At 51.7% G+C, this 20,296-nt stretch overlaps 2 protein-coding genes across 6 annotated transcripts; one reads left to right on the top strand and one right to left on the bottom strand.

Moving 5' to 3' along the window:
• The first annotated feature begins 1,565 nt into the window (after positions 1 to 1,565).
• ARSA (arylsulfatase A) lies at positions 1,566 to 6,646 on the top strand. The gene is made up of 8 exons (XM_055711816.1): positions 1,566 to 1,926; positions 2,260 to 2,500; positions 3,002 to 3,220; positions 3,692 to 3,861; positions 4,375 to 4,499; positions 4,675 to 4,802; positions 5,209 to 5,311; positions 5,425 to 6,646. The coding sequence occupies exons 1-8, from the start codon at positions 1,703 to 1,705 to the stop codon at positions 5,724 to 5,726; spliced, it is 1,512 nt and encodes a 503-aa protein (XP_055567791.1). The 5' UTR covers positions 1,566 to 1,702; the 3' UTR covers positions 5,727 to 6,646.
• Positions 6,587 to 20,190, bottom strand: RABL2B (RAB, member of RAS oncogene family like 2B). Of its 5 annotated transcripts, XM_055711818.1 has the most exons (8): positions 20,028 to 20,190; positions 19,889 to 19,918; positions 19,611 to 19,690; positions 14,122 to 14,201; positions 13,061 to 13,172; positions 11,044 to 11,141; positions 10,740 to 10,823; positions 6,587 to 10,447 (listed from the first exon to the last, which is right to left on the bottom strand). In XM_055711818.1, the coding sequence occupies exons 1-8, from the start codon at positions 20,147 to 20,149 to the stop codon at positions 10,367 to 10,369; spliced, it is 687 nt and encodes a 228-aa protein (XP_055567793.1). In that variant the 5' UTR covers positions 20,150 to 20,190; the 3' UTR covers positions 6,587 to 10,366. The 5 variants fall into 5 exon arrangements, with proteins under 5 accessions (XP_055567793.1, XP_055567796.1, XP_055567795.1 ...); XM_055711821.1 differs by lacking the exons at positions 19,611 to 19,690; positions 19,889 to 19,918 and having other exon boundaries at positions 20,028 to 20,161; XM_055711820.1 differs by lacking the exons at positions 19,611 to 19,690; positions 19,889 to 19,918 and having other exon boundaries at positions 20,083 to 20,101.
• Positions 20,191 to 20,296: the final 106 nt, after the last annotated feature.

Here is a 20,296-nt window from a genome sequence, read left to right on the forward strand (position 1 = left end):
ACACACCGGCCCTGAGCTCAGAGCCCCAGCTGCTCTCCTCTCAGTGTCCTGAGTTCCAGCCCCCCCGCACCCTGATCCCTGTGGCCAGGCACTGGACTACAAGCACTGCCATGCCCTATGAGCAAAGTGGGCTTCATGAATTATGCAGCAGTCTCGCCTCCTGCTGCAGCACCAGCCTCCTCACGCTGCCTCTTGGCTGTAAATAATTGATGGCAGTGAGCACAGCAGCAGCAGCAGCAGCCCCAGCATCCTTCCTGTACCAGGGTCCAGGCCTTCAGGAGGCATGGGGCTAAGCACACAGGAAGGCCAGGGGCTATGGGGATAGTCTGAACTACAAGGACAGGTAACAATGGAAAGCTGAGTTCCCTGGCACACTAGAAAGTGGTTGTAGAAGTGGGATGGGTCTTAAAAAATGCTGACTAGTAGTAACAGGAAAATTCAGAACAAACTGATCACACAGGCTCAATGCAAAACACAGGCGCATCTACATGAGAACATCCAGACTAGGCCATCAGCCTGCCTTACCCCTGTATTGTCTTTGGGCTGAAAGTCCTCACCTTTGCTTGTTGCATGGTTAATTGTAGACCACTGCCACTGTGCCTGTGCTTGCACCCCATCTCCGCTCTTGCTTTAATCTCATTTTTGATAAACCAAAGAGATGGAGGTCTTCAGGACATTCAATCTCAATTCACTTCTGGGCTGGTCTTCTGAGATTTCTCTAGTTTTCAAAAGCAGATACAATGGAGTACAGCCTTCCTGGGGTGCAGAACCTCCTCTTTTCCTCCTTGTTCTCCTTATCACATCCTTCCACCAGAGAATTGCTGTTGCTCTCTGCACTGTCCCTTGCTTGCTCTGATTACAAGTCACCGATCTGCAGCAGGATATGGGCCTCTACATTCAGGCACAACCAGCGGTCTGTAAGCCTGAACGTGAAACTCTTGCTACTGCTATATGAAAATATAGTTTGCTTGAAAAGTGCTCCCATAGGGCCCAGCCGGCCCCATCCACCACCACGCTCTCTGCCCATCTGTCCCAGGCAATTTTGCACCCTGCACCCATCTGGAGAAAAGCTGCTTCATTTGCTCTGCTGGAAGGCGGGAAGGCGGGTGCACGGCCCAGGCCGGTGCCGGCCACAGGAGCGGGGCAGGGGACACCCACCCGTGCCAGCCAGCCCCAGCGGAGAGGCCACCTGCCCGCCGCCACACGCTGAGGTGCCCGTCCCCTCCCAGGACAGCCTGACGGTTCTAGGCCTCCGCCCCGGTTGCGGCTGGGAGCACGCCGGCCTGCCGGCGGCCCTGAGGCCTGTGCCCCCAGAGCCCAGGGGCGGGACACACGGCCCGAGCCGGCCGCCCCCCAACCCGAGCACCGCTGGGGGCGGTTCTGTGGGAAGCCCCTGTGGTTACAGAGCCGGGGGGAGGCGCGGCTCCCCGGCGGCCGCCCGCAGCGGGCCCGGCGGGGCGGGAGGCGGCTGCACGGCCCCGGGGGCGCGGCCCCTGCCCGGCGGGACGACAGCTCCCGGCATGCCGCGCGGCGCGCCAAGTCACGTGCCCGCCCGCGCGGCTCCGGGGTGGCGGTTCGGCCCCAGAGCGGACGGTGCCGTAACGGGGCGGCGGGTCCTGCCCGAGGTGCCGGTGCCGCCCCGGCCCGGCGCCGTGCCCCGGGCTAAGCGGCGTATCGGCGGGCCTCCCCGGGCGGCGGCGGCATGGGGCCGCGGGCCCTGCCGTGGGCCCTGGCGCTGCTGGCCTTGCGCGGAGCGGCCGGCGCCCCCCCCAGCTTCATAGTGCTGCTGGCCGATGACTTGGGCTTCGGGGACCTGGGGAGCTACGGGCATCCTTCGTCTGCCACGCCCCACCTGGACTGGGTGGCCTCCCGAGGGCTGCGGTTCACCAACTTCTACAGCAGCTCCCCGGTGTGCAGCCCCTCCCGGTACGTGCCCCGCTGCCCCCCGGCCCCGCTGCCGCAGGGCCCCGGGGCAGGGATGGAGGAGGCGCGGGGACAGGGCTTGGCACCCACCTGGGGAGCTGCGGTGCTGCCAGGAGCAGGTGGCCGATAAACTTGCTGTGGCCCAGGAGGCCTGAAGGCCTGGCTGCTCCGTGAGGGAGCCGATTGAGCATCCCAGCACACGGGGGAGGTGGCAGTGGCAGCCGTGAGACGGGGGCGCAGGTGCCGAGGAACGGGGCACCCTGTGTGGAGGCTGAGGGCCGCCACCCGCGCTGTGCCCTGCGTGACGCCTGTCTCTCTCCCCCTCTCTCCCTGTAGGGCAGCCCTGCTGACAGGCCGGTTCCAGATGCGCTCTGGGGTTTACCCTGGAGTGTTCAACCCAGACTCGCGGGGAGGCCTGCCGCTCTCAGAGGTCACCATTGCAGAGGTGCTGAAGGCCGAGGGCTATGCCACAGCCATGGTTGGCAAGTGGCACCTTGGCCTGGGGATTAATGGCTCCTTCCTGCCCATCCACCAGGGCTTTGACCACTTCTTGGGGGTGCCCTACTCCCATGACCAGGTGAGAGGCCTGTCAAGGCCTGAAGGGTGTCCCTGCGGCTGGCTGGGGAGAGAGCCAGAAAGTTGGAGCTTGTATGAGAGCACGTAGGCTGGGTTAGTGTGTGCCTGGGCAGCTGGGTGAGGGTGGCTGCAGGCTGGGGAGACGGGTGATGGTGGGCAAAGCCCATCTCTGGGGGTGATCTCCAGGATGATGCTCATATGATGGGGCAGTTACGCAGAATGTGGGTGGCCGTTGTACCTGGGGACATATGCCCTTTGTCAAGGGTCAGCTTCTGGGCTACAAAGAAATGTCTGAATTGCTGCCAGGAGCAATTCTGTTGTTGTTGGGGCAGCGTGGTCCTTGAACAGTTCCCAGGTGGGTGCAGACCCCTGGGCTTCTAGAAGTGGCCGCCCAAAGGGTGCCCATAGGACCTGGTGGTGCACCACTGTGAGACTCTTTGCTCCGCTCCCCTCACTGTCCTGCAAGACAGGTAAACAACAAAATGTTATTTGCTCTTTCCAGGGCCCATGCCAGAATCTCACCTGCTTCCCACCCGACATCAAGTGTTTTGGGACTTGTGACCAAGGCTTAGTGCCGGTCCCGCTGCTCTGGAACCAGAGCATCGTGCAGCAGCCAGTCTCTTTCCCTGATCTGGTGCCACTCTACAACAAATTCTCCCGGGACTTCATCGCTGACTGTGCACGACGAGGCCTCCCATTCCTGCTCTACTATGCCTCCCACGTATGAAAGCAGGAGGGCTGCTCTGGGCTCAGGGGTGGGGAAGGGAGCCTTTGTCCTGTGTGGAGAGCAGGGAAGCAGCTCAGCTCCTGCTGCCCCAGGACTGTGCTGAGCAGTCAATATGTGCTCCTGGATGACCAGGGGTTGCTGTTCCGATGCCCAGATCATGTGGTAGCACCATTCTGATAACATTCTTGAGTGTGTCTTTCTGGAGCTCTGCCTGCTTCTCTGGGCCAGGAGTCCACCCAGGAAAACTTCATGCTCTGGGGCTCCACATCCTTTCCTGGGGGTCAGCTCCCTTGTGCCATTTATGAGAGATGCTTCTGAAGCTTGGGGACAAGCCTTCTCTCATTTCATGGGTATTGTCACAAATCCCTGTGTCCTTGCTGGGGTGCTCGCTGTCCCCAGCTGAACTGGGAACCAGGTGCGGCTCTGGGGGAGTTTGCATACCAGTCTTCTCTGCCTTTTCTCCAGCATACGCACTACCCCCAGTTTGCAAGCCAGCAGTATGCAGGGCAGTCACGGCGTGGGCCATTTGGTGATGCCCTCATGGAGTTTGATGGCTCGGTGGGACAGCTGCTGCAGGCACTGCGGGAAAATGGTATTGCAAACACGACCCTGGTGTTCTTCACCTCTGACAATGGGTGAGTGGGCTTAGCAGGGGGCACTTTGTGATAAAAATCACTGATAAGTTTCTGCTGCTATGGTATGGGGGTACTGGAATGAGGCAGTGGCTGGCTGGGGCAAAAGGAATGTGGTGTGGCATTACCAGGTGAGACCACAGTGATCTGAAGTGGGGCAAGAGGTGGATGCTGCTTTGGAGAGGACCCAGTGTGTGAGCTTCTTGTTTCTGTGATTCAGCTGTGCCCCTCCTTGTGGGCAGAAACCTCACAGGGTTTGAGCCAGAAGCATACAGCAGCCCAAGTATACCCCGATTCCCTTCATTTGTGGGTGGCATTGGTCTCTGGTGCCGTGCTTAGGCATCTTGCACACCTTGGCTTCTTCACTTGCCCCATGCCTTCTGCCTCAAAACTGAGAAGGATGGCAGCATCACTTGCTGGCAGCATGCCTCTCTTGTCATGGCCCCGTTGGCAGCATCAGGGAAGGGGTAGCGTAAACCTGTGAAACTGATGGTAGATGGTTCTTCCCTCTCACAGCCCCTCTACCATGCGGATGGCACGTGGAGGCAGCTCTGGCCTTCTGAAGTGTGGGAAGGGCACAACGTATGAAGGTGGCATGCGGGAACCAGCAGTGGCTTATTGGCCAGGCCGTATCTCTCCAGGTAAGACTTGGCACTGCTTTGCCTTTTGCATGCTGATGCCAGTCAAGGCAGGGGTGTCATGGCAGCTCGACTGCCCCAGGAGAAGCAGAGTGTGTGAGAGAAGACAGGGTGGCAGAGATAGAAGTGGGATCAAGTTCCTGAACATTTCCTTGTGGCTTGCTGTGTTTGGTGACAGGAGTGACGCATGAGCTGGCAAGCACCCTGGACATCTTGCCAACACTGACTACCCTGGCTGGGGCAGCTCTTCCCAAAGTGGTCCTGGACGGCTATGACTTGAGCCCAGTGCTGTTTGGGTCAGGGAAGGTGAGTCTTGTGGGCTCGTTCAGCTGGCGTTGTGCATGAAGACTGGGTGCGGGGCTGGAGCCGTGTGCCTGATGAGTAGCACCGGCTGGGGGTTATGGGAGTTCCATGAGCTGCGACCTTTTGTCATGCCATGGACTTCTGGCCTTCCCCAGGCTGCTGTGCTTTAACAACTGCAACATGTTGCCGAGCCAGACCCCAGACCTGCCGTGAATGGACGGAGCCCCAGTAGCTTTGAGTAGGGAGCAAGCAGGATACTGCTGCTCATCAGCTTTCCCCTTCTGACTGTGTTCTGGCTGTAGTACTGGGGCTCCTGTGTGACTCCCTGGGGTCTCTGCCTGGTCCTGTTCCAGGCGCTTCTTCAGCCTCATGGCTGTACAGATGAGCTTGGCTCTGCTGCTTCCCACAGAGTCCCCGTCAGATGATGTTCTTCTACCCACCGTCCCCCAACCCACTGCATGGCCCCTTCGCTGTCAGGCTTGGGAAGTACAAGGCCCATTACTTCACACAAGGTTAGTGCTGCCTCCTCTCCTATGCACGGGAAGCTTTGTGAAGTCCCGTGTGGTTTTGTTGTCCAAAGCTCAAAGAGAAGAAACTGAGCTACAGCTGGGGGTTTCTTTTGCAGGTTCCTTTCACAGTGATACGACCCCAGACCAGGCCTGCCATGGCCTGACCCCGCTGACCCCTCACTTGCCGCCGCTGCTCTTTGACCTGGAGTCAGACCCAGCTGAGAACTATGATCTGCTGCAGAGTGGCGTGGGGCCAGGGGTTCTGCAAGTCCTGAAGGAGATCAAACTGCAGAAAGTGCTTTTTGAACAGCGCATGGAGTTTGGGGAAAGCCAGATCAGGAAGGGCAGGGATCCTGCCCTGCAGCCCTGCTGCGTACCAAACTGCACTCCTAAGCCTTCCTGCTGCCGCTGCTCTTAGCCTCTTGATGCTCCATCCCCTTCAGTTGCTCCACACTGGAACCCTATCCCAACCCCACCGGACCCCCTCTGCCCCCAACTAACCAAGCTCAGCCTTAGAGCTGCCCTGCAGCTTCAGCTCAGTGGCACCTCTGACTAATGCAGTGCTGGGGTTGCAAACCGTGGGTTGGGGAGATGACCAGCCCTGATAGGAGTGCAGCTCAGTGGACCCCGTGCTCTGTGTTGGATGTTGAAGCTGAGGCCTCTTGACAGAAACCCTGACTTGTTCAGGGAGGGACCGTGATACAGCATCATCTCCAGAGCCAGAACAGCTCCTTTCAAACCATGATCAAGATGAAGCAAAGGGCATGCTCCAGTGTCCAGAGATCCCAGTGCAGCTGGAGGCATGCTCTGCAGCCCTGGGTGGGAACAGAGCTGGGAGCTGCAGCACCATCACTTGCCAGGGACCAAGAGCAGAGCAAGAGGAGGATGGTATGGATGGATGGTCCTGGCAGCTTCAGAGGCAGGACCTTGTGCAGCTAGTGCAGAGAGGACATGCTTAGGTGGGAAGCAGCTCAAGGCATGCATGCTCAAGCACCTCCAAGTCCTTCATAACTCCAGGAGGTGGAGATATGGCTAGTGGTTGGCAGGCCTGGTCCTCCAAGGTCTGGATGCTGGGGCTGATGAATCAGGTGGGCTGCAACTGCATGCTATCCACATGACTGAAAGGGTCTTTCCTTGCTTGTGAGCTAGTCCAGCTTCAAGTTCACTAGTGATTTGCACACATGTCGTGGTTTAACCCCAGCCGGCAGCCACTTGCTTACTGTCCCCAACCCCTACCACCCTGAAGGATGGGGAGGAGAATTGGAAAGGAATGTAAAATTCAAGGTTAAGAGAAGGACAATTTAATAATTGAAATAAAATAAAATAAAAACAATAATAGTAACAGTTATAATGAAAAGGAGGGGAAAGGGAAGAGGAATGAAATCCAAAGGGAGAGGAGAAAAGAAAACCAGTGATGCACAATACAGTTGCTCACCACCTGCTGACTGATGCCCAGGCAGACCCTAAGCAGTGATGCCCAGCCTCCGCCAACCCCCCAGTGTATATACCAAGCATGACATCCCATGGCATGGAATACCTCTGGCTAGTCTGGGTCAGCTCTCCTGGCTATGTCCCCTCCCAATTTCTTGTGCCCCTCCAGCCTCCTCACTGGCCTAAGGGCCGAAGAAACTGAAAAGTCTTTGACTTAGTATAAACATCACCCAGCAACAACTAAAACATCAGTGTGCTATCAACATTGTTCTCACACCAAATCCAAAACACAGCGCTGCACCAGCTGCTAAGAAGAAAATTAACTCCATCCCAGCTGAAACCAGGACAACACGCACACAGGGCTCCCACCAGTAGCTGGTCCTAGACACTGGGTGTTCCCAGCTGTGGGGTCCCTCTGACCTGTGTTCCCTTTGGCTACTGCTAGCAGGCAGGCCTTGGGACCCACCCTGCGCTGGGCACAGAGTGAGGCCACACAGAAAAGGGTTTGGAATCACTCTCAAAAAGTAGGGTGTACTGTTGTGATTAGGTACAGGGCCCAGTCAAGCAAGACAGCCAGCAGTTTGCTTATATGTGACTGGCTCCTTCATGCCCCTTCACTCCATTCTCCATGCTTAAACATCCCCTTCATCTTCCCTGACTGCACCCTTTCTCTGCCTTTAGCTCCACCAAAACAAGGGACCAGCCCCAGTTATTTTTCCCCCCTTGCTCCCAGGTTTGCCACATCTGTGAACAGATGTGGTGGTTTGGGTGCTGTTAGCTACACCAGCTCGGACTTCCAATGGCATTACTGATGGGCTTTCCTGGGTACTGCCGTCCCTACCGGATTCCTCTCCCCACAAGGATCCCAGCTCTTCCTTCAATTATCTGTGAAATGTGGTCACCTCTCACGTTATTCCCCAACCACCTGCAAAATCTGGTGCTGGATAGCAGAGTATCCATCCACAAAATACAAGTTGCCTTCTCCAAGACCACCTTCTGTCTGCTCTCAGCAGGTACGGGGCACCACCTTCAGGTCAGTTTTCAAAAAAAACAAAGCAGCCTTGAGTCGACTTGGTGGGGCCCAGTTCTGGTGCCTGTGAAGCTGTGCTACACCTCAAGGGCCTTCAGAGCAGCTGTTCCACTTTCAGCCAGCCTCCCCAGTCATCCTAGGGACCAGGTTGCTCACTCAGCTGTGTGCCTTACATCTATCCACACAAGCCAGGATGGCAGCAGGGAACTCCCGCACCTTTCTCAAGCTTTGAGGCTGCCATTCTTTGAGTCACTGCCTCCTACCCTCCAGGGACCTAGCCCTGCTCAGAAAATGCAATGCATGTGGCTGGCTCCCGCTTTTTTCCCGTCTTGCACTCCAGCATGTCAGCAAGGCTCTGCTACACAGTGGTGGAAGGCAGACTGATGAGATGAGGCTGATACAGGATTTACCAAAACCATGGACAATTGCTTGTGGGGCTGAGAGCGGGAGCATCCTTCTCTGGCTAGAGCTTCTGGGACTCTGCCCAGAAAACCCATCTAGTGCTCTTGGCAGTGCATGGCTCCAGATCCCAGTCCTGGAACATCTGTCTTCCACACATTCAGCATCACCGTGCAGAGATGAGAGCGAGCTCTATCTTACAGGCCCACAACCCCTTCCCACCAAGATTCTACAGAGCCTTTCTGTGCACTGAGAATACAGCTGTGCCAGGTGCTGTGAGACGGGAGCCAGCTGCAGCGCTGATGGTGGCCACCCAACTACCTCTTCATCCTCTCTCCTCCGCTGCAGGGGGACAGCAGTGGACAAAGATAACAGCGCTGACTACTTCTGGCTTGTTGGTGTGACCAGTTGGGGAAAAGGCTGTGTGACAGCCAGGCAGCCCGGAGTATGCACCTCCACTCAGCACTTCTATGACTGGATCCTGGTACAGATGGGGTTGCACCCAGCAGTAAGGGCTACTCTAACAGCAAGGGCATGGAGTCATTTTGTCACCACCTCAAGCCCTATTCAGAGGCCAAGGCCAATATAAACACGATTATCTCCTGCCCATTTCCACTCCAGAAGCTGGTGGAATTCTTTACTTGGGTGCGGGAAGTCCTGCAGGTTCTAACGGGAAAAAAGCTTAAGCAGCAGGACGAACAGGATCCAGTGCAGGCTGCAGTGTACCACGACCATTTCTGTCTGGGGCAATGCTTGCTGATGCAAAGGCAGCCTCAGTGTCAAAGGTCTGTCCTGCCCATGCTCCTCTGAATGCACACAAATGCTGAAGCCGACTTAAGTTCTTGAAAAGGTATTTCAATTTTCACAGCTAACCATGCTTCAGTGCAATTCAACCCCCTGTGCAAGGCAAGGACTTCCACGCCTGGCACGTGCAAAATGAGGCAGGCTGCAGGCAGGTAAGTCAGGCAGTCGCTCAAAAGGGCTGAAACCATGCCTGGTCAGAGAGGTGGTACAGTGGAATAAGGGAACACAGGTCATAGGGGCTTAGGGGTCTTGGGGAAAGCAGCTGGAAACACAGAATATCTTAGGCAGTTACTGGTGGGATCTGTGTGTTTGTGTACAATGCATGAGTGAACTTGAAATTGGACTCTCATGACCCAGGAAACACACATATAGAAAGATCCAAGGTTTGCACCGATGACTGGGTAAGGAGCTTGACTTCAAGCCACAGATATTACATGGACTTAATTTCCAAACTGTTATTTGAGGAATCTATAAATATGCTGTGCTTATGAATCTAGGGAGGGAAGGTATGTTTCTGTCTCACTAGTAAACATGCAATCCTCATCATCTGGAAATGCAGAAAAAGATTGGACTGCATTCATGTTTATGTGAGTGGTGGTTATGTCTACATGGGTGCTTGTAAAGATACTGCTTTGTTTATGTCAGTCTGTTTTGCCCTTCACATTCATTGTGTGAGTCTGTGTTTGTGTGCCTGGCTCTTCAGAACACAGCAACACACACAAGGGAACAGCAGCTGCCATCCATCAGGCTGGGATAGGACAAGTGTCCCAGGTCTGAGAGTCCACCTGATTCAGCTCTATTGGGCCTGAAAGGAGAAATTCCCCTGTGTTCAGAAGTCTACCAGATTTGGCTGCTCCATAACAGAATGGGGAAGGAAACCTAAAGAAGCTGCAGCAGAGATGACGGGGGTGAACCGAGGGGCAGCAGTGGCTAGGCTGTGTAAGCAATGGGGAGAGCTGGCAGTTGGACTCGTGCTGTGTAGTGACTGGACTGGCTCATAACAAAAGCGGAGGATGGGTGCAAGCTCAAAGCTTTATAAAAAGAATTCTTTAGTGTTTGTTTTCTCCAGTAGGTACCATTAAAGCACCTGGGCAGGACCCTTCCCTGCATGTCCAAGAGCAGTTTAGCCCTGCTGGCAAGCTTTGCCTTGAAGAAGCATGTGGTAACTAGCAACCACGTGGATACTTCTGCCCTTTCCTTGACCTTGATATGCAGTGGCTAGGGCCAAGTCAAGGGCGGTTATGCCTAGACAGCCTCCCACTGTCTAGTAAGGTCCAGCTGCCCACCACCAGTGCTCTCAGGGCATGACAATAATCACTCTCCTCTGTGAAGGCCAGCTCTAACTAGCCCCAGAAATCTAGAGCAAAGGGAAAAGCAGACTCTGGGTCCAGGGCTTAGGCAGATGGGGGCTTCTCTTCAGGGCAGCTCTCCTCTTTATCTGACAAACTCTCACTCTTCTTCTGCAGGTCAAAGCTCTGGAAAGGAGCAAGACAAAGAACTGCTGAGAAGCATGAGAGCAACAGCTACACTTGCTGCAGTTCTTTCAAATTTGGTCTAGGCAGCATGGACTCTTCAGAGGGTGACCGCCTCACCCCTTCCAACTTAGACACGAGCAACACACAAACCCCATGGTGTCACCAGCATAAGGCAAATCTTTCCATGCTTACCAAGTTTCACCCTTTGCAACAGGCTCTGCTTTCCCTGAGGGAAAAAAGAGCAGAGCTGCTAATCACTTAGGAGGAGTGCAGTAAGTAGAGCCTTTTTTACCTCCAGTTCTTGCATGACCTCGTCCATGAAATCTCCCGAATTCTGTTTGTAAGCAACTGCCAGTTTGATAGCGTCATTGAAGAGCTGATGAGAAGGAGAATGCTTGTTACTCAAAGTAAGGGGCACTGGGCTTCCGTAACATAGGGAAACTGTTCCCACACCCCAGGGAAAAAAAACCCAACCCTCTGCAACTACCTATAGCTCCGAGGACCTCATAAATCGCCAGAGATGTACTAGCCCATTGTTTGCTCTCTGTGCCTACAGCAGTCTCCATGTGATGCTGAGCCAAATAACTATGTTTTACCTTCACCACATTGGTGCCATCTGCAGCAGACACAAAGTAAAAGGGCAAACTGAACTTCCGGGCAAAGTTGAAGCTTTTCTGGGTCACCTTCATATCCGCTGGGGGTGAAAAAAGAAGCGGTCAGTAAGACATCACTGTAGGCAGAATGCCAACATATGCAGAAGTGGTGGAGCAGCTGGAGACCAGAGCCCAAATTAGCTGCCAAGGCCTCCTCACTTTAGTATAAGACTATGAGAGTGCTCCTCAAAAGCTACAAGGTTTTAAAAGCAATAGCATCAGCAAACCATTGACAAGAACACACAAAAATAAAAGGGTTCCTGCTGGTTTATCCTTGGTCTGTGACTAAATTATAGATTGATTCTGATGTGCTATAAATGCCTAATTCTTTGCGGCTTAGAACATATCAGTTCACTTGTGGTGTGGCAACGATGAACATTTTCCAGGCACACCCCTATGACTTTGCTGTGTGTCCACACATGACCTGGACACTATTGCCAGTACTAGTCATGCCTCACCCTCCAGTTTGTCCTTTTGAACCAGAACTCCCCATTGCCCTTGTGCCGTGTTACCTATATTTGTGTGAGTCAAGGGCACGCTCACAGTATACAAACGATTCTGTTATTATATATTTTTACTTAGCAGGCAGCTGGTCCAGCTACCCCAGCCTCCAGAAGCTTTATTTCAGTTTTGGAACAAATCTATGGCATATTTACAGGATGTGCTGACACAGCAGTAAGAGCTCAGATTTTTGATGGATAAGACATCCTGTGCATCAGCACAGGAGGATGACTCCAGATCATCTGCCTTTTCTCAGAGGCAACAGCTGAAGGTGTTCAGACTCCAAATGCTGGCCAGTGAGCGCTGCCCAGGCAGCCACTGCCCACCTCTTTGCAGGAAGCTGAATCAACTGTTTTGCAGACTGGGCCTGTGTTAAGAGCTGTGGGCCGATCATTTCCTAGTCCGGGTAGAATACAGCAAACGATGGCAAGGCAGAGGACTCTCTTGGAACACTGTCCACTCACACACAGAACACTAAGAGCAGCATTCATCTACACAGACGTTCTGTCTACAATATGGTGGCCAACACCAAGTCCATTCGCCTTGGACTTCCTGTACAGTCCGTGCAATCAGTGGATTCAAGGCTGTCTTGGCACATCCTATAGGAAAGGCTTTTATTGGGAAAGACCAATCATGCCCTAAGTCACACCACCGAATGAAATGAACCTCTGTAGACAGCAGTGGGAGCCCAGACACCTTATTCAGGTAGACACAGCTATTCACAGCTGTGATGATTTCTACCATGAATATCAGCAAGGAATCCCATGCCTGACGCTGTACTTGACAGAGAGTAGCAAAGACTGTGGTCCTAAGGCTATGCATTCTCTCACTGATGCTGAGCAGACAGCTGATGTATTATGTGCTCTCACAGGACGCAGGAGGCAGACCACAACCCAAATGGCAGCTATCATGAATGCCTAGCTGGCATTCCTAAGAGGAAGGAATCATCCAGTCCCCTGCAGAGGAAGGTGAACAATTTTGCCAGCAGTTATATTTAGACGCTTTAGCACAGAGGAGTCCCACAGAAACCTACAGGTTGAATTAGCAACACAAAGGCAGTTACTGGCTCTATCAGGGGAAGCCACATGATAGGTTATGCTCCTCTTCCAGCAAGACATCCTGCAGTCTTTGACTAGGTACTGCTCCAATCAGCTTTTGGGTTCTTGCTGGATGAAATGGGCAGAGCAGTAATGACAGAATTGCAAGAACATCACTTGAATAAACTTTAAATGGATCAAATTTGTATTTTTAATTGCTAGTAAAACAAGGGCAAGAGCCTATAAAACAGCATGTAAGGTCAGTACAGGACCCAGCTATTTGTTTGGTTGAATACAGCCCCGGGGGACTAATACTCAAGAACTCATCTGGACCTAGCAGCTGAACAACATTCTTTCTCAGCCAGGTCAGAAGAGAATCACATGACAATCCTTAGAGGTTGAAAGAAGAAGATAATACTTACCATCAATTTTGTTGGCCACCACAATGCAAGGAATCTCTGGGCGAAATTCTCTCAGCTCCTTGTACCAGCTGTTTAAGTTCTTGTAGGTGACTTTCCGCTGCACATCAAACACCTTCCAAAAAAGAACCAGCTATCATGGGGCCAACAGCAGGACAACTCTTGATCAACCCACTGCACCAAAGACAAGTACAGAATCCAGAATTTTCCCAGGAGGACATCAACAAAGGCAACTGACCTTTGTTAGAAAGGATGCAAGAGAAAAGGAAGAATATCCAGCAAGCTTTGAAACATGCAGCCAGCCTGTTTCTTTGCATGATGCAGGAAACAGTCCCTCATTTTCCTTTACATTCTTATTTTATACTATTGCAAACACTGTATCACCCATGACAGTGAACAAGCACTGGGAAAGATCTGTTCTGCTAAGTAGATTCACATGTGAGGCTTCTTTTTTTTACAATTAAAATATCAGTAAGTTGTCTGATGCTCACAAGTGATGAGAAATAGTGGAAAGTTAAAGCAACGATACAAACCAAGAGATTTAAGTGGGTTAGGAGTCAGGAAACAAGACTGATTGCAGCTAATAAATGGGAATTGCAAAGTACAGGAAAATAAAGGCCAGAAGACCAGACAAGAACGTCTTATGTAGTACCCCTGCAGAACATGTCAGAACAATTTTGTACTACATAATCCAACAGTTACATCACAGAACAAGCAAGGAATGTCTTCTCCCTTGCATCACCTCTGAAAGGACTGCTTCTAAATAGGTACATTCACCTTACTGGAAACACAGTGAGAAAAATAAGGAAACTTAGAACACAGCAAAGTCAGGGAATATAGTAAGAGTGCTATCAGGAAAGACAGAAGAGAGCTAAACATACCCAACTACGCTGGTTTTATCTGGTAAGAGAAGAAAGAACAATATAGGAAAGTTTTTTTAAACCGCTAGAAGAGACAAGAGTTGTGAGGCAGGACAATCATTAAAAGTAACATACAGGCCAAGTGTCAGCGGGACTGTTACTAGTCAAAAAGCCATCACATTACAGCTGAGAGACTATCCTTACCATGATACAAGCGTGAGCCTTATGGTAATAGGATGCATGCATGCTCTGGAACCTCTCCTGTCCAGCTGTGTCCCAGAAGTCTGTAACACACAAAAAACAAGCTTAGAATGACACAACTTTCCAAGTCTTGTTTTCCTCACAACTTAAAACTCAGGATGCAAAGCCCAGTCCATCTACTTAGGGTCACAAATTGAGTTTTACCTCACTAATCTGAAACATTCCAAGGCTAAGAGATTATGCAAAATTAGGACCTTTTCTTAGTGAGGCTTAGCTATGAGTTGTACTGACACTGAATATTGTCGTAAACATATTAGCAAAAGAGAAGTCATCAGTAGATAAGATTTATAAAGGACAGTAAAATGAAGCTAGTCCTAAGTGCAAAGAGGATGACAATGTATGGTACTTCGTGGCATATGAAGGCACAGACCCCAGGTGAGATCCTTTACTGCATACATAAGTGCTGGTTATATACAATCACTTATCCACCCAAGTTCTGCCCTGGAATGTGCCTATATGCAGCAAAGCACCTTTGCAGCCAGTTTGCACTCCACCAAGCCCTTTACTTCCTCCACGGTCATCTGAGGAGGTCTCTTCTTCCCAGACCACGATTTAAGCTGTGGGAGGCTTTGGGCAGCCCCTCATTGCAGACAGGTGTGCACAGAATTGATTTGCAGGTGAGCTCAGAAAGCCAGATTTAGTGCTAGTTGCTTCCTCACTACGTTTTAAGGCATAATCACTCTGCAACCTGGCACCCAGACAATGAACAAAGCCTTTTCTCAGAAAGGGCCCTTACAGTACTTCAAGACTAGAGATGACAACAGGAAACAAAATCTGAACATCTTGGAACAGCTTGATTTCTCACACAGTGATAAACAGTCAGCTGTCTGCCATAGGAAATGTTCCATCTCCTTTTGCAGACAGTCTAACCCTGCTCTTCCCAGCAGCACAACTCGTTCTAAAATCATGAAGGGTGAGTTAGCCTGAGACAGACAGGTCCCAATTCATTAAGTACCTTGTAGAATAGGTACCATGAAGCATACCTGAACAGTCACCAACATTTTAATGCCTTTTTCTGTTTGTGCATCTCAGGTAGAGATCTCTCCCCCTCCTCTTCCTAGACTTATAGGGTAGTATTTGTGTCTTATTTGTTGTATAAATTTACACAGCTTCAACTGAGAACCATCAGATATAGTTACTACTTCTGTCAGCTAGATTGAAGCACGCCACTCCACCTAAAACTGATTAAGCCACTTTCCTTAGTGTTTACTTTGCATTGAAATTAGTTATTGACTGGATACCGCATCCAGCTTGCAGGATGATGACTTCTTAAACTGCCCAAAATATAGACAAATACTCATCAGACCACATTTGCATTCATTTTGGGTAGTTTTGCTTAGCTTCTAAAACTGCCTGATCCTTTTAATGTGCCATTTCAGAATCCTCACTTACAAGGAAAAAAGAGATGCTAGCGACCATGACCTGTGAATGTTCCCAAATTAACTTCCCAAACAACGCGGCAGCTGTCATGGGAGAACTTGCTATAGCTCATTGAAAAACACTGCTCCTTTTATCACTAAATTCTCCAGATCTCGCCTGTATACCCCATGTCACTCCAGAACATAGGAATTTATGAACTTTAAAATCCTTGGGAAAAATAAGATCCATAGAGTAAAGAAATACACCAAATTTTAATGCAATCCTAACTCTACCACATGGTATTTGGTGATGGCCACTAAGATTAGCTCAACAGAGTAAAAACTGAACCAGCAAGGGAAGTGGCAAATCTGCACAATTTAAAGTCATCAGGTGAAACTTCCTGCCTTTACAAAGGCACACTTCATGACAGGTCTTCTCTGCAAGGTAGCCTGGATGATCGGCCCTACGTTCAGAAAAGGTGGAGACAGAAGACACTGTGAACTCTTCTGTAACATAGGCCAGGTTAATTACTTAAACTACAGCCAAGTTACTTAATAAAGTACTAAATCCATGTTAAAAACAAATCCTTGACAGATGAATCTATATTTTGCAAGCTGCCTTAATAGTAACTTCACTTACTGGTTAAAAAAATCTCTCATGTTATCTTTTATTTGAGTTCACCTAACACCAGCTAGTTTGTTAAATATTTTTTGCTAATGCTACAGCCTCTTTTTGTAACAAGTTCCTGTTCTCTGGTATTTTACCTTCTCCCTATGAGGCTAACCAGATTGAGTCATCATTAGGCCTTTTTTTACCATTTTTCAGTTCTTCTCATGTCTCTTCTCTGAAATCTTGTATTGGGTTTAAGCGGCAAGGTTTTTGTAAGGGGTGCTGCTGCAGTGGTGCCTTTTGTGAGAAGACACCAGAAGCTGACCCCATGTCAAGCAGAGCTAGTTTCAGTCACCTCCAAGACAGACCCACCTGTGGCCAAATCACTCCCAGTCAGCAACACTGGCGGTAACATATTTAAGAAGGGGTAAAAAATGCTGCGCAGCAGCTGTAGAATCAACGACATTGGTGATAACATATTTAAGAAGGGGTAAAGAACACTGTATAGCAGCTGTAGAGAAAGGAGTAAGAAAATGTGAGAGAAATGATGCTGCAGTTGATGCAGGAGGGAGAAGAGGTGCTCCAGGTGCTGCAGCAGAGATTCCTCTGCAGCCTGTGGAGAAGATGCTGGTGAGGCAGGTTGTTCCCCTGGGTCCAGGTGTCCTCCAGCTGGAGGACCACAGCGGAGCAGATGTCCCCACTGCAGCCCATGGAGGACCCCACGTTGCAGCAGATGGATGTGCCCTGAAGGAAGCTGCAGCCTATGGAGAGCCCACACTGGAGCAGGCTCCTGGCAAGAACTGTGGCCTGTGGAGACATGTGGACATGTGGAGACATGTGGAGGCCTGTGGAACTGTGGCCTGTGGGAGCAGGAGAAAACCTGCTCCCATGCAGGAGTAGGTTTTCTGGCAGGCCCTGTGGCCCACGGGAAACTCATGCTGGAGCAGTCTGCTCCTGAAGGACCGTACCCTGTGAAAAGGACCCATGCTGGAGCACTTCTTGAAGACCTGCAGCCCATGGGAAGGACCCAGGTTGGAGGTGTTTGTGAAGAACTGTATCCACAGAACTCAAACCACAAAATAAGACAATGCTTCTCTTGAACTTCCATCTGTAACACACAGTGAACAATACTGTGCTGTCAGAGACTAATTCACATAGGTTAATGCAATGCTCCACTGGCGTAAAGAAAAGTTAGCACTTGTAATAAAACTGAAGCTATGGGATATTTGAGAGTATGGCTGATAAAGCTAGGATGCTTGTAGTCTATCAAAAAAACCCTGAGATAAAACAGGTGGCATTTTTTTGTAAGAACATACAGGCTGGACATATCCAGAGAAAGAATTAAAATATTCTAGAAACTTGAAATATAGCAATTGGTACATATACCCAAAGTAATTAAACAATCAAAAATACCCACTAAAAGGATGACCAATAATAGGAAGATTGTGTTAAAATGCATTAAAAAACCAGCAACTAAAATACTAGGTCTACTAAAGTAAATCCATGGCATGGATTTTTATAATTGGTGCTGACAGGCACCAAAATCCTACTGTAGACTATTTTGTAATTAGCATATGGCATATTTCTTCTCAGTTATTTACTATATTGACAGAATAAAGGAGTCTGAAGTCAGTTTCATACTGCAGCTAAACTAATACAATCCTAGCTTGCAAGAAAGAGCAAGTCCACTCCCTTCCTTTGGCTGTGCCTGTGCATCCACCTGCCCCTTTCACCAGCACTGGTGTGTATAAGTCTCCATGGTGAAAAGCTTTAGGAAGACAGATGAGTAGAAATTCACTCACTTATTTTGTGAGTGGTTAATATGTATGGCTAGCTTCCTGAAATGGCTTGACAATGGACAGGACTAGGCCTATAGGTGAACACTGGTGATACATAGGGGAGAAGAACTGCAACTTTCATGGGCAGTTAGCTTACCTTCTTGATAAAATCTAAATCTTAGCTAGCTTAGTTCCATCATGACACTGCAACCTTAGCAACAAGCACTTTGACTAACAGTGACTAACACAGCTAAATCACAATCCTTGCAGCATTTACTTTGACAGGTATTCAACTCCTTGAAAAAAACAAAGATAATCTTTGCCTTAGATATCCCCTTGCCTGGAAGTCATGATTACTGTCATAGCTGAAGAACCTAGTAACGGACTAGTGATCTGGCGTGGTAGATGAGGGAAGAGCAGTGGATATCATCAAGGCCTTCCGTAAGGCTTTTGGCACCATCTCCCGTAACAGCCTCATGGAGAAGCTGTCGATGTATGGGCTGCACGAACAGCAGTGAGGTGGATTGAAAACTGGCTCAATGGCCAGCCAAGAGGGTGGTGATCAGCAACAGGAAGGCTTGGCTGGAGGCCAGTAACTTAGCAGTGTACCCCTGGGGTCAGCACTGGGTCCGATCCTGCTCAACATCTTCATTAATGATCTGGGTGATGGGGCAGACTGCGCCCTCAGCAAGCTTGCAGATGACACAAACCTGGAAGAAGTTGCTGGTACACCAGAGGGTTGTGCTGCCACGCAGAGGGATCCGGACAGGCTGCAGAAATGGGCTGACAGGAGCCTCATGAAGTTCAACAAGGAGAAGTGCAAAGCTCTCCACCTGGGGAGGAACAACCCCACAACACCAGTTTATGCTGGGGACCACCCAGCTGGAAAGCAGCTTTGCAGAAAAGGCCCTGGGGGTCCTGGCTGACACCAAGCCGTGGGAGCCAGCCACACTCCCTTGCCACAAAGGCGGCTAATAGCATCCTGGGCTGCATTAGGCAAAGTATTCCTTTGTCTCTACTCAGCACTTGTGAGGCCACACCTGGAGTACTATGTCCAGTTCTGGGCTCCTGAGTACAGGAGAGACACAGACATACTGGAGAGAGTCCAACAAAGAGCCACAAAGATGATGAAGGGACATGAGCATCCCCCTGTGAGGCTGAGAGGGCTGGGACTCTTCAGCCTTGCGGAGAGGACGCTCAGGAGGGAATTTCATCAATGAGTATAAATCTCTGAAGGAAGAGTGCAAAGAAGATGGAACCAGGCTCTTTTCAGTGGTGCTCAGTGCTAGAGGCAATGGGCACAGTGTGAAACACAGGAGGTTCCCTCTGAACATCAGGAAACATTGTTTTACTGTAGGGGTTACTCAGCACGGGCACAGGTTGCCAGAGAAGGCTGTGGAGCCTCCATCCTCGGAGATCCTCAGAAGCCATCTGGGCACCTGGCTCTGGGTGGCCCTGCTCGAGCAGGGAGGCTGGACCAGGTGACCTCGGCAGGTTTTTTCTACCCTCAGCCATTCTGCGATCCCTTTGTTCCCCCATTTCCCCACCTAGAAACCACCGTCTGGCATCCCCTCGCCCACAGCACGGAACCCTGCCACGTTCTGCGGTCCGCACACTGCTGCACAGGCCGGCAGCACCGCCGCGTCCCTCCCACCCCACGCACCGGGCAGGGCGCCCCCCACTCACCCACGAGCACCGCCTGCCCGTCCACCCGGGCCCGGTGCTTGTAGAGCGTCAGGGCGAAGGTGGAGAGCTGCTGGGGGCGGCTGCGCCCGTGTTAAGGAGCCGACGGAGGAGCACATCCCCCCAGCCCGCCGCCACCGCCGTTCCCAGGCCTGGCCACCCGCTGGCCCCGGCCGGGCCTCTCGCCGCGCTCCGCCGGGCCGGGGTAGGCCGGGCCACCAGCCTCAGGGCCGGCCGGGAACACGGCCGGGAACTCAGGGGCCGGCGCGCCGCAAGGATACAAGCCTTCGAGCAGGAACCTCTCCAGCAGCCTGCGGAGAGAGCACGGCACAGCCGTTAGGCCGCGGCACCGGGCCGGGCCGCCCCGCCCCTCCCCGCCGGGAACCGGCCGGCCGGCGGCATGCCCCTACAGCCACGCACTTGGACTTGCCCACGGCGCTGTCGCCCAGACAGATGATCTTCACCGTCTCCTCACCGCCGGCCGCCGCCTCGTCCCGGGACTGCTCCGCCGCCGCCGCCGCCGCCGCCGCCGTATCCGCCATGGCACCGCCTCCGCATCGCCGCTGCTACGCGACGCGGCCCGGCCCATCTCGGGCCCCGCCCCCCCGAGCCTCGCTTAGGGCACCGTCCCCCGAGCCCCGCTTAGGGCCCCGCCCCCGAGCCTCTTCGGGCCCCGCCTCCCCCGGGCC

Source organism: Falco cherrug, chromosome 5 (assembly GCF_023634085.1).
Source record: "Falco cherrug isolate bFalChe1 chromosome 5, bFalChe1.pri, whole genome shotgun sequence".
NCBI lineage: Eukaryota > Metazoa > Chordata > Aves > Falconiformes > Falconidae > Falco > Falco cherrug.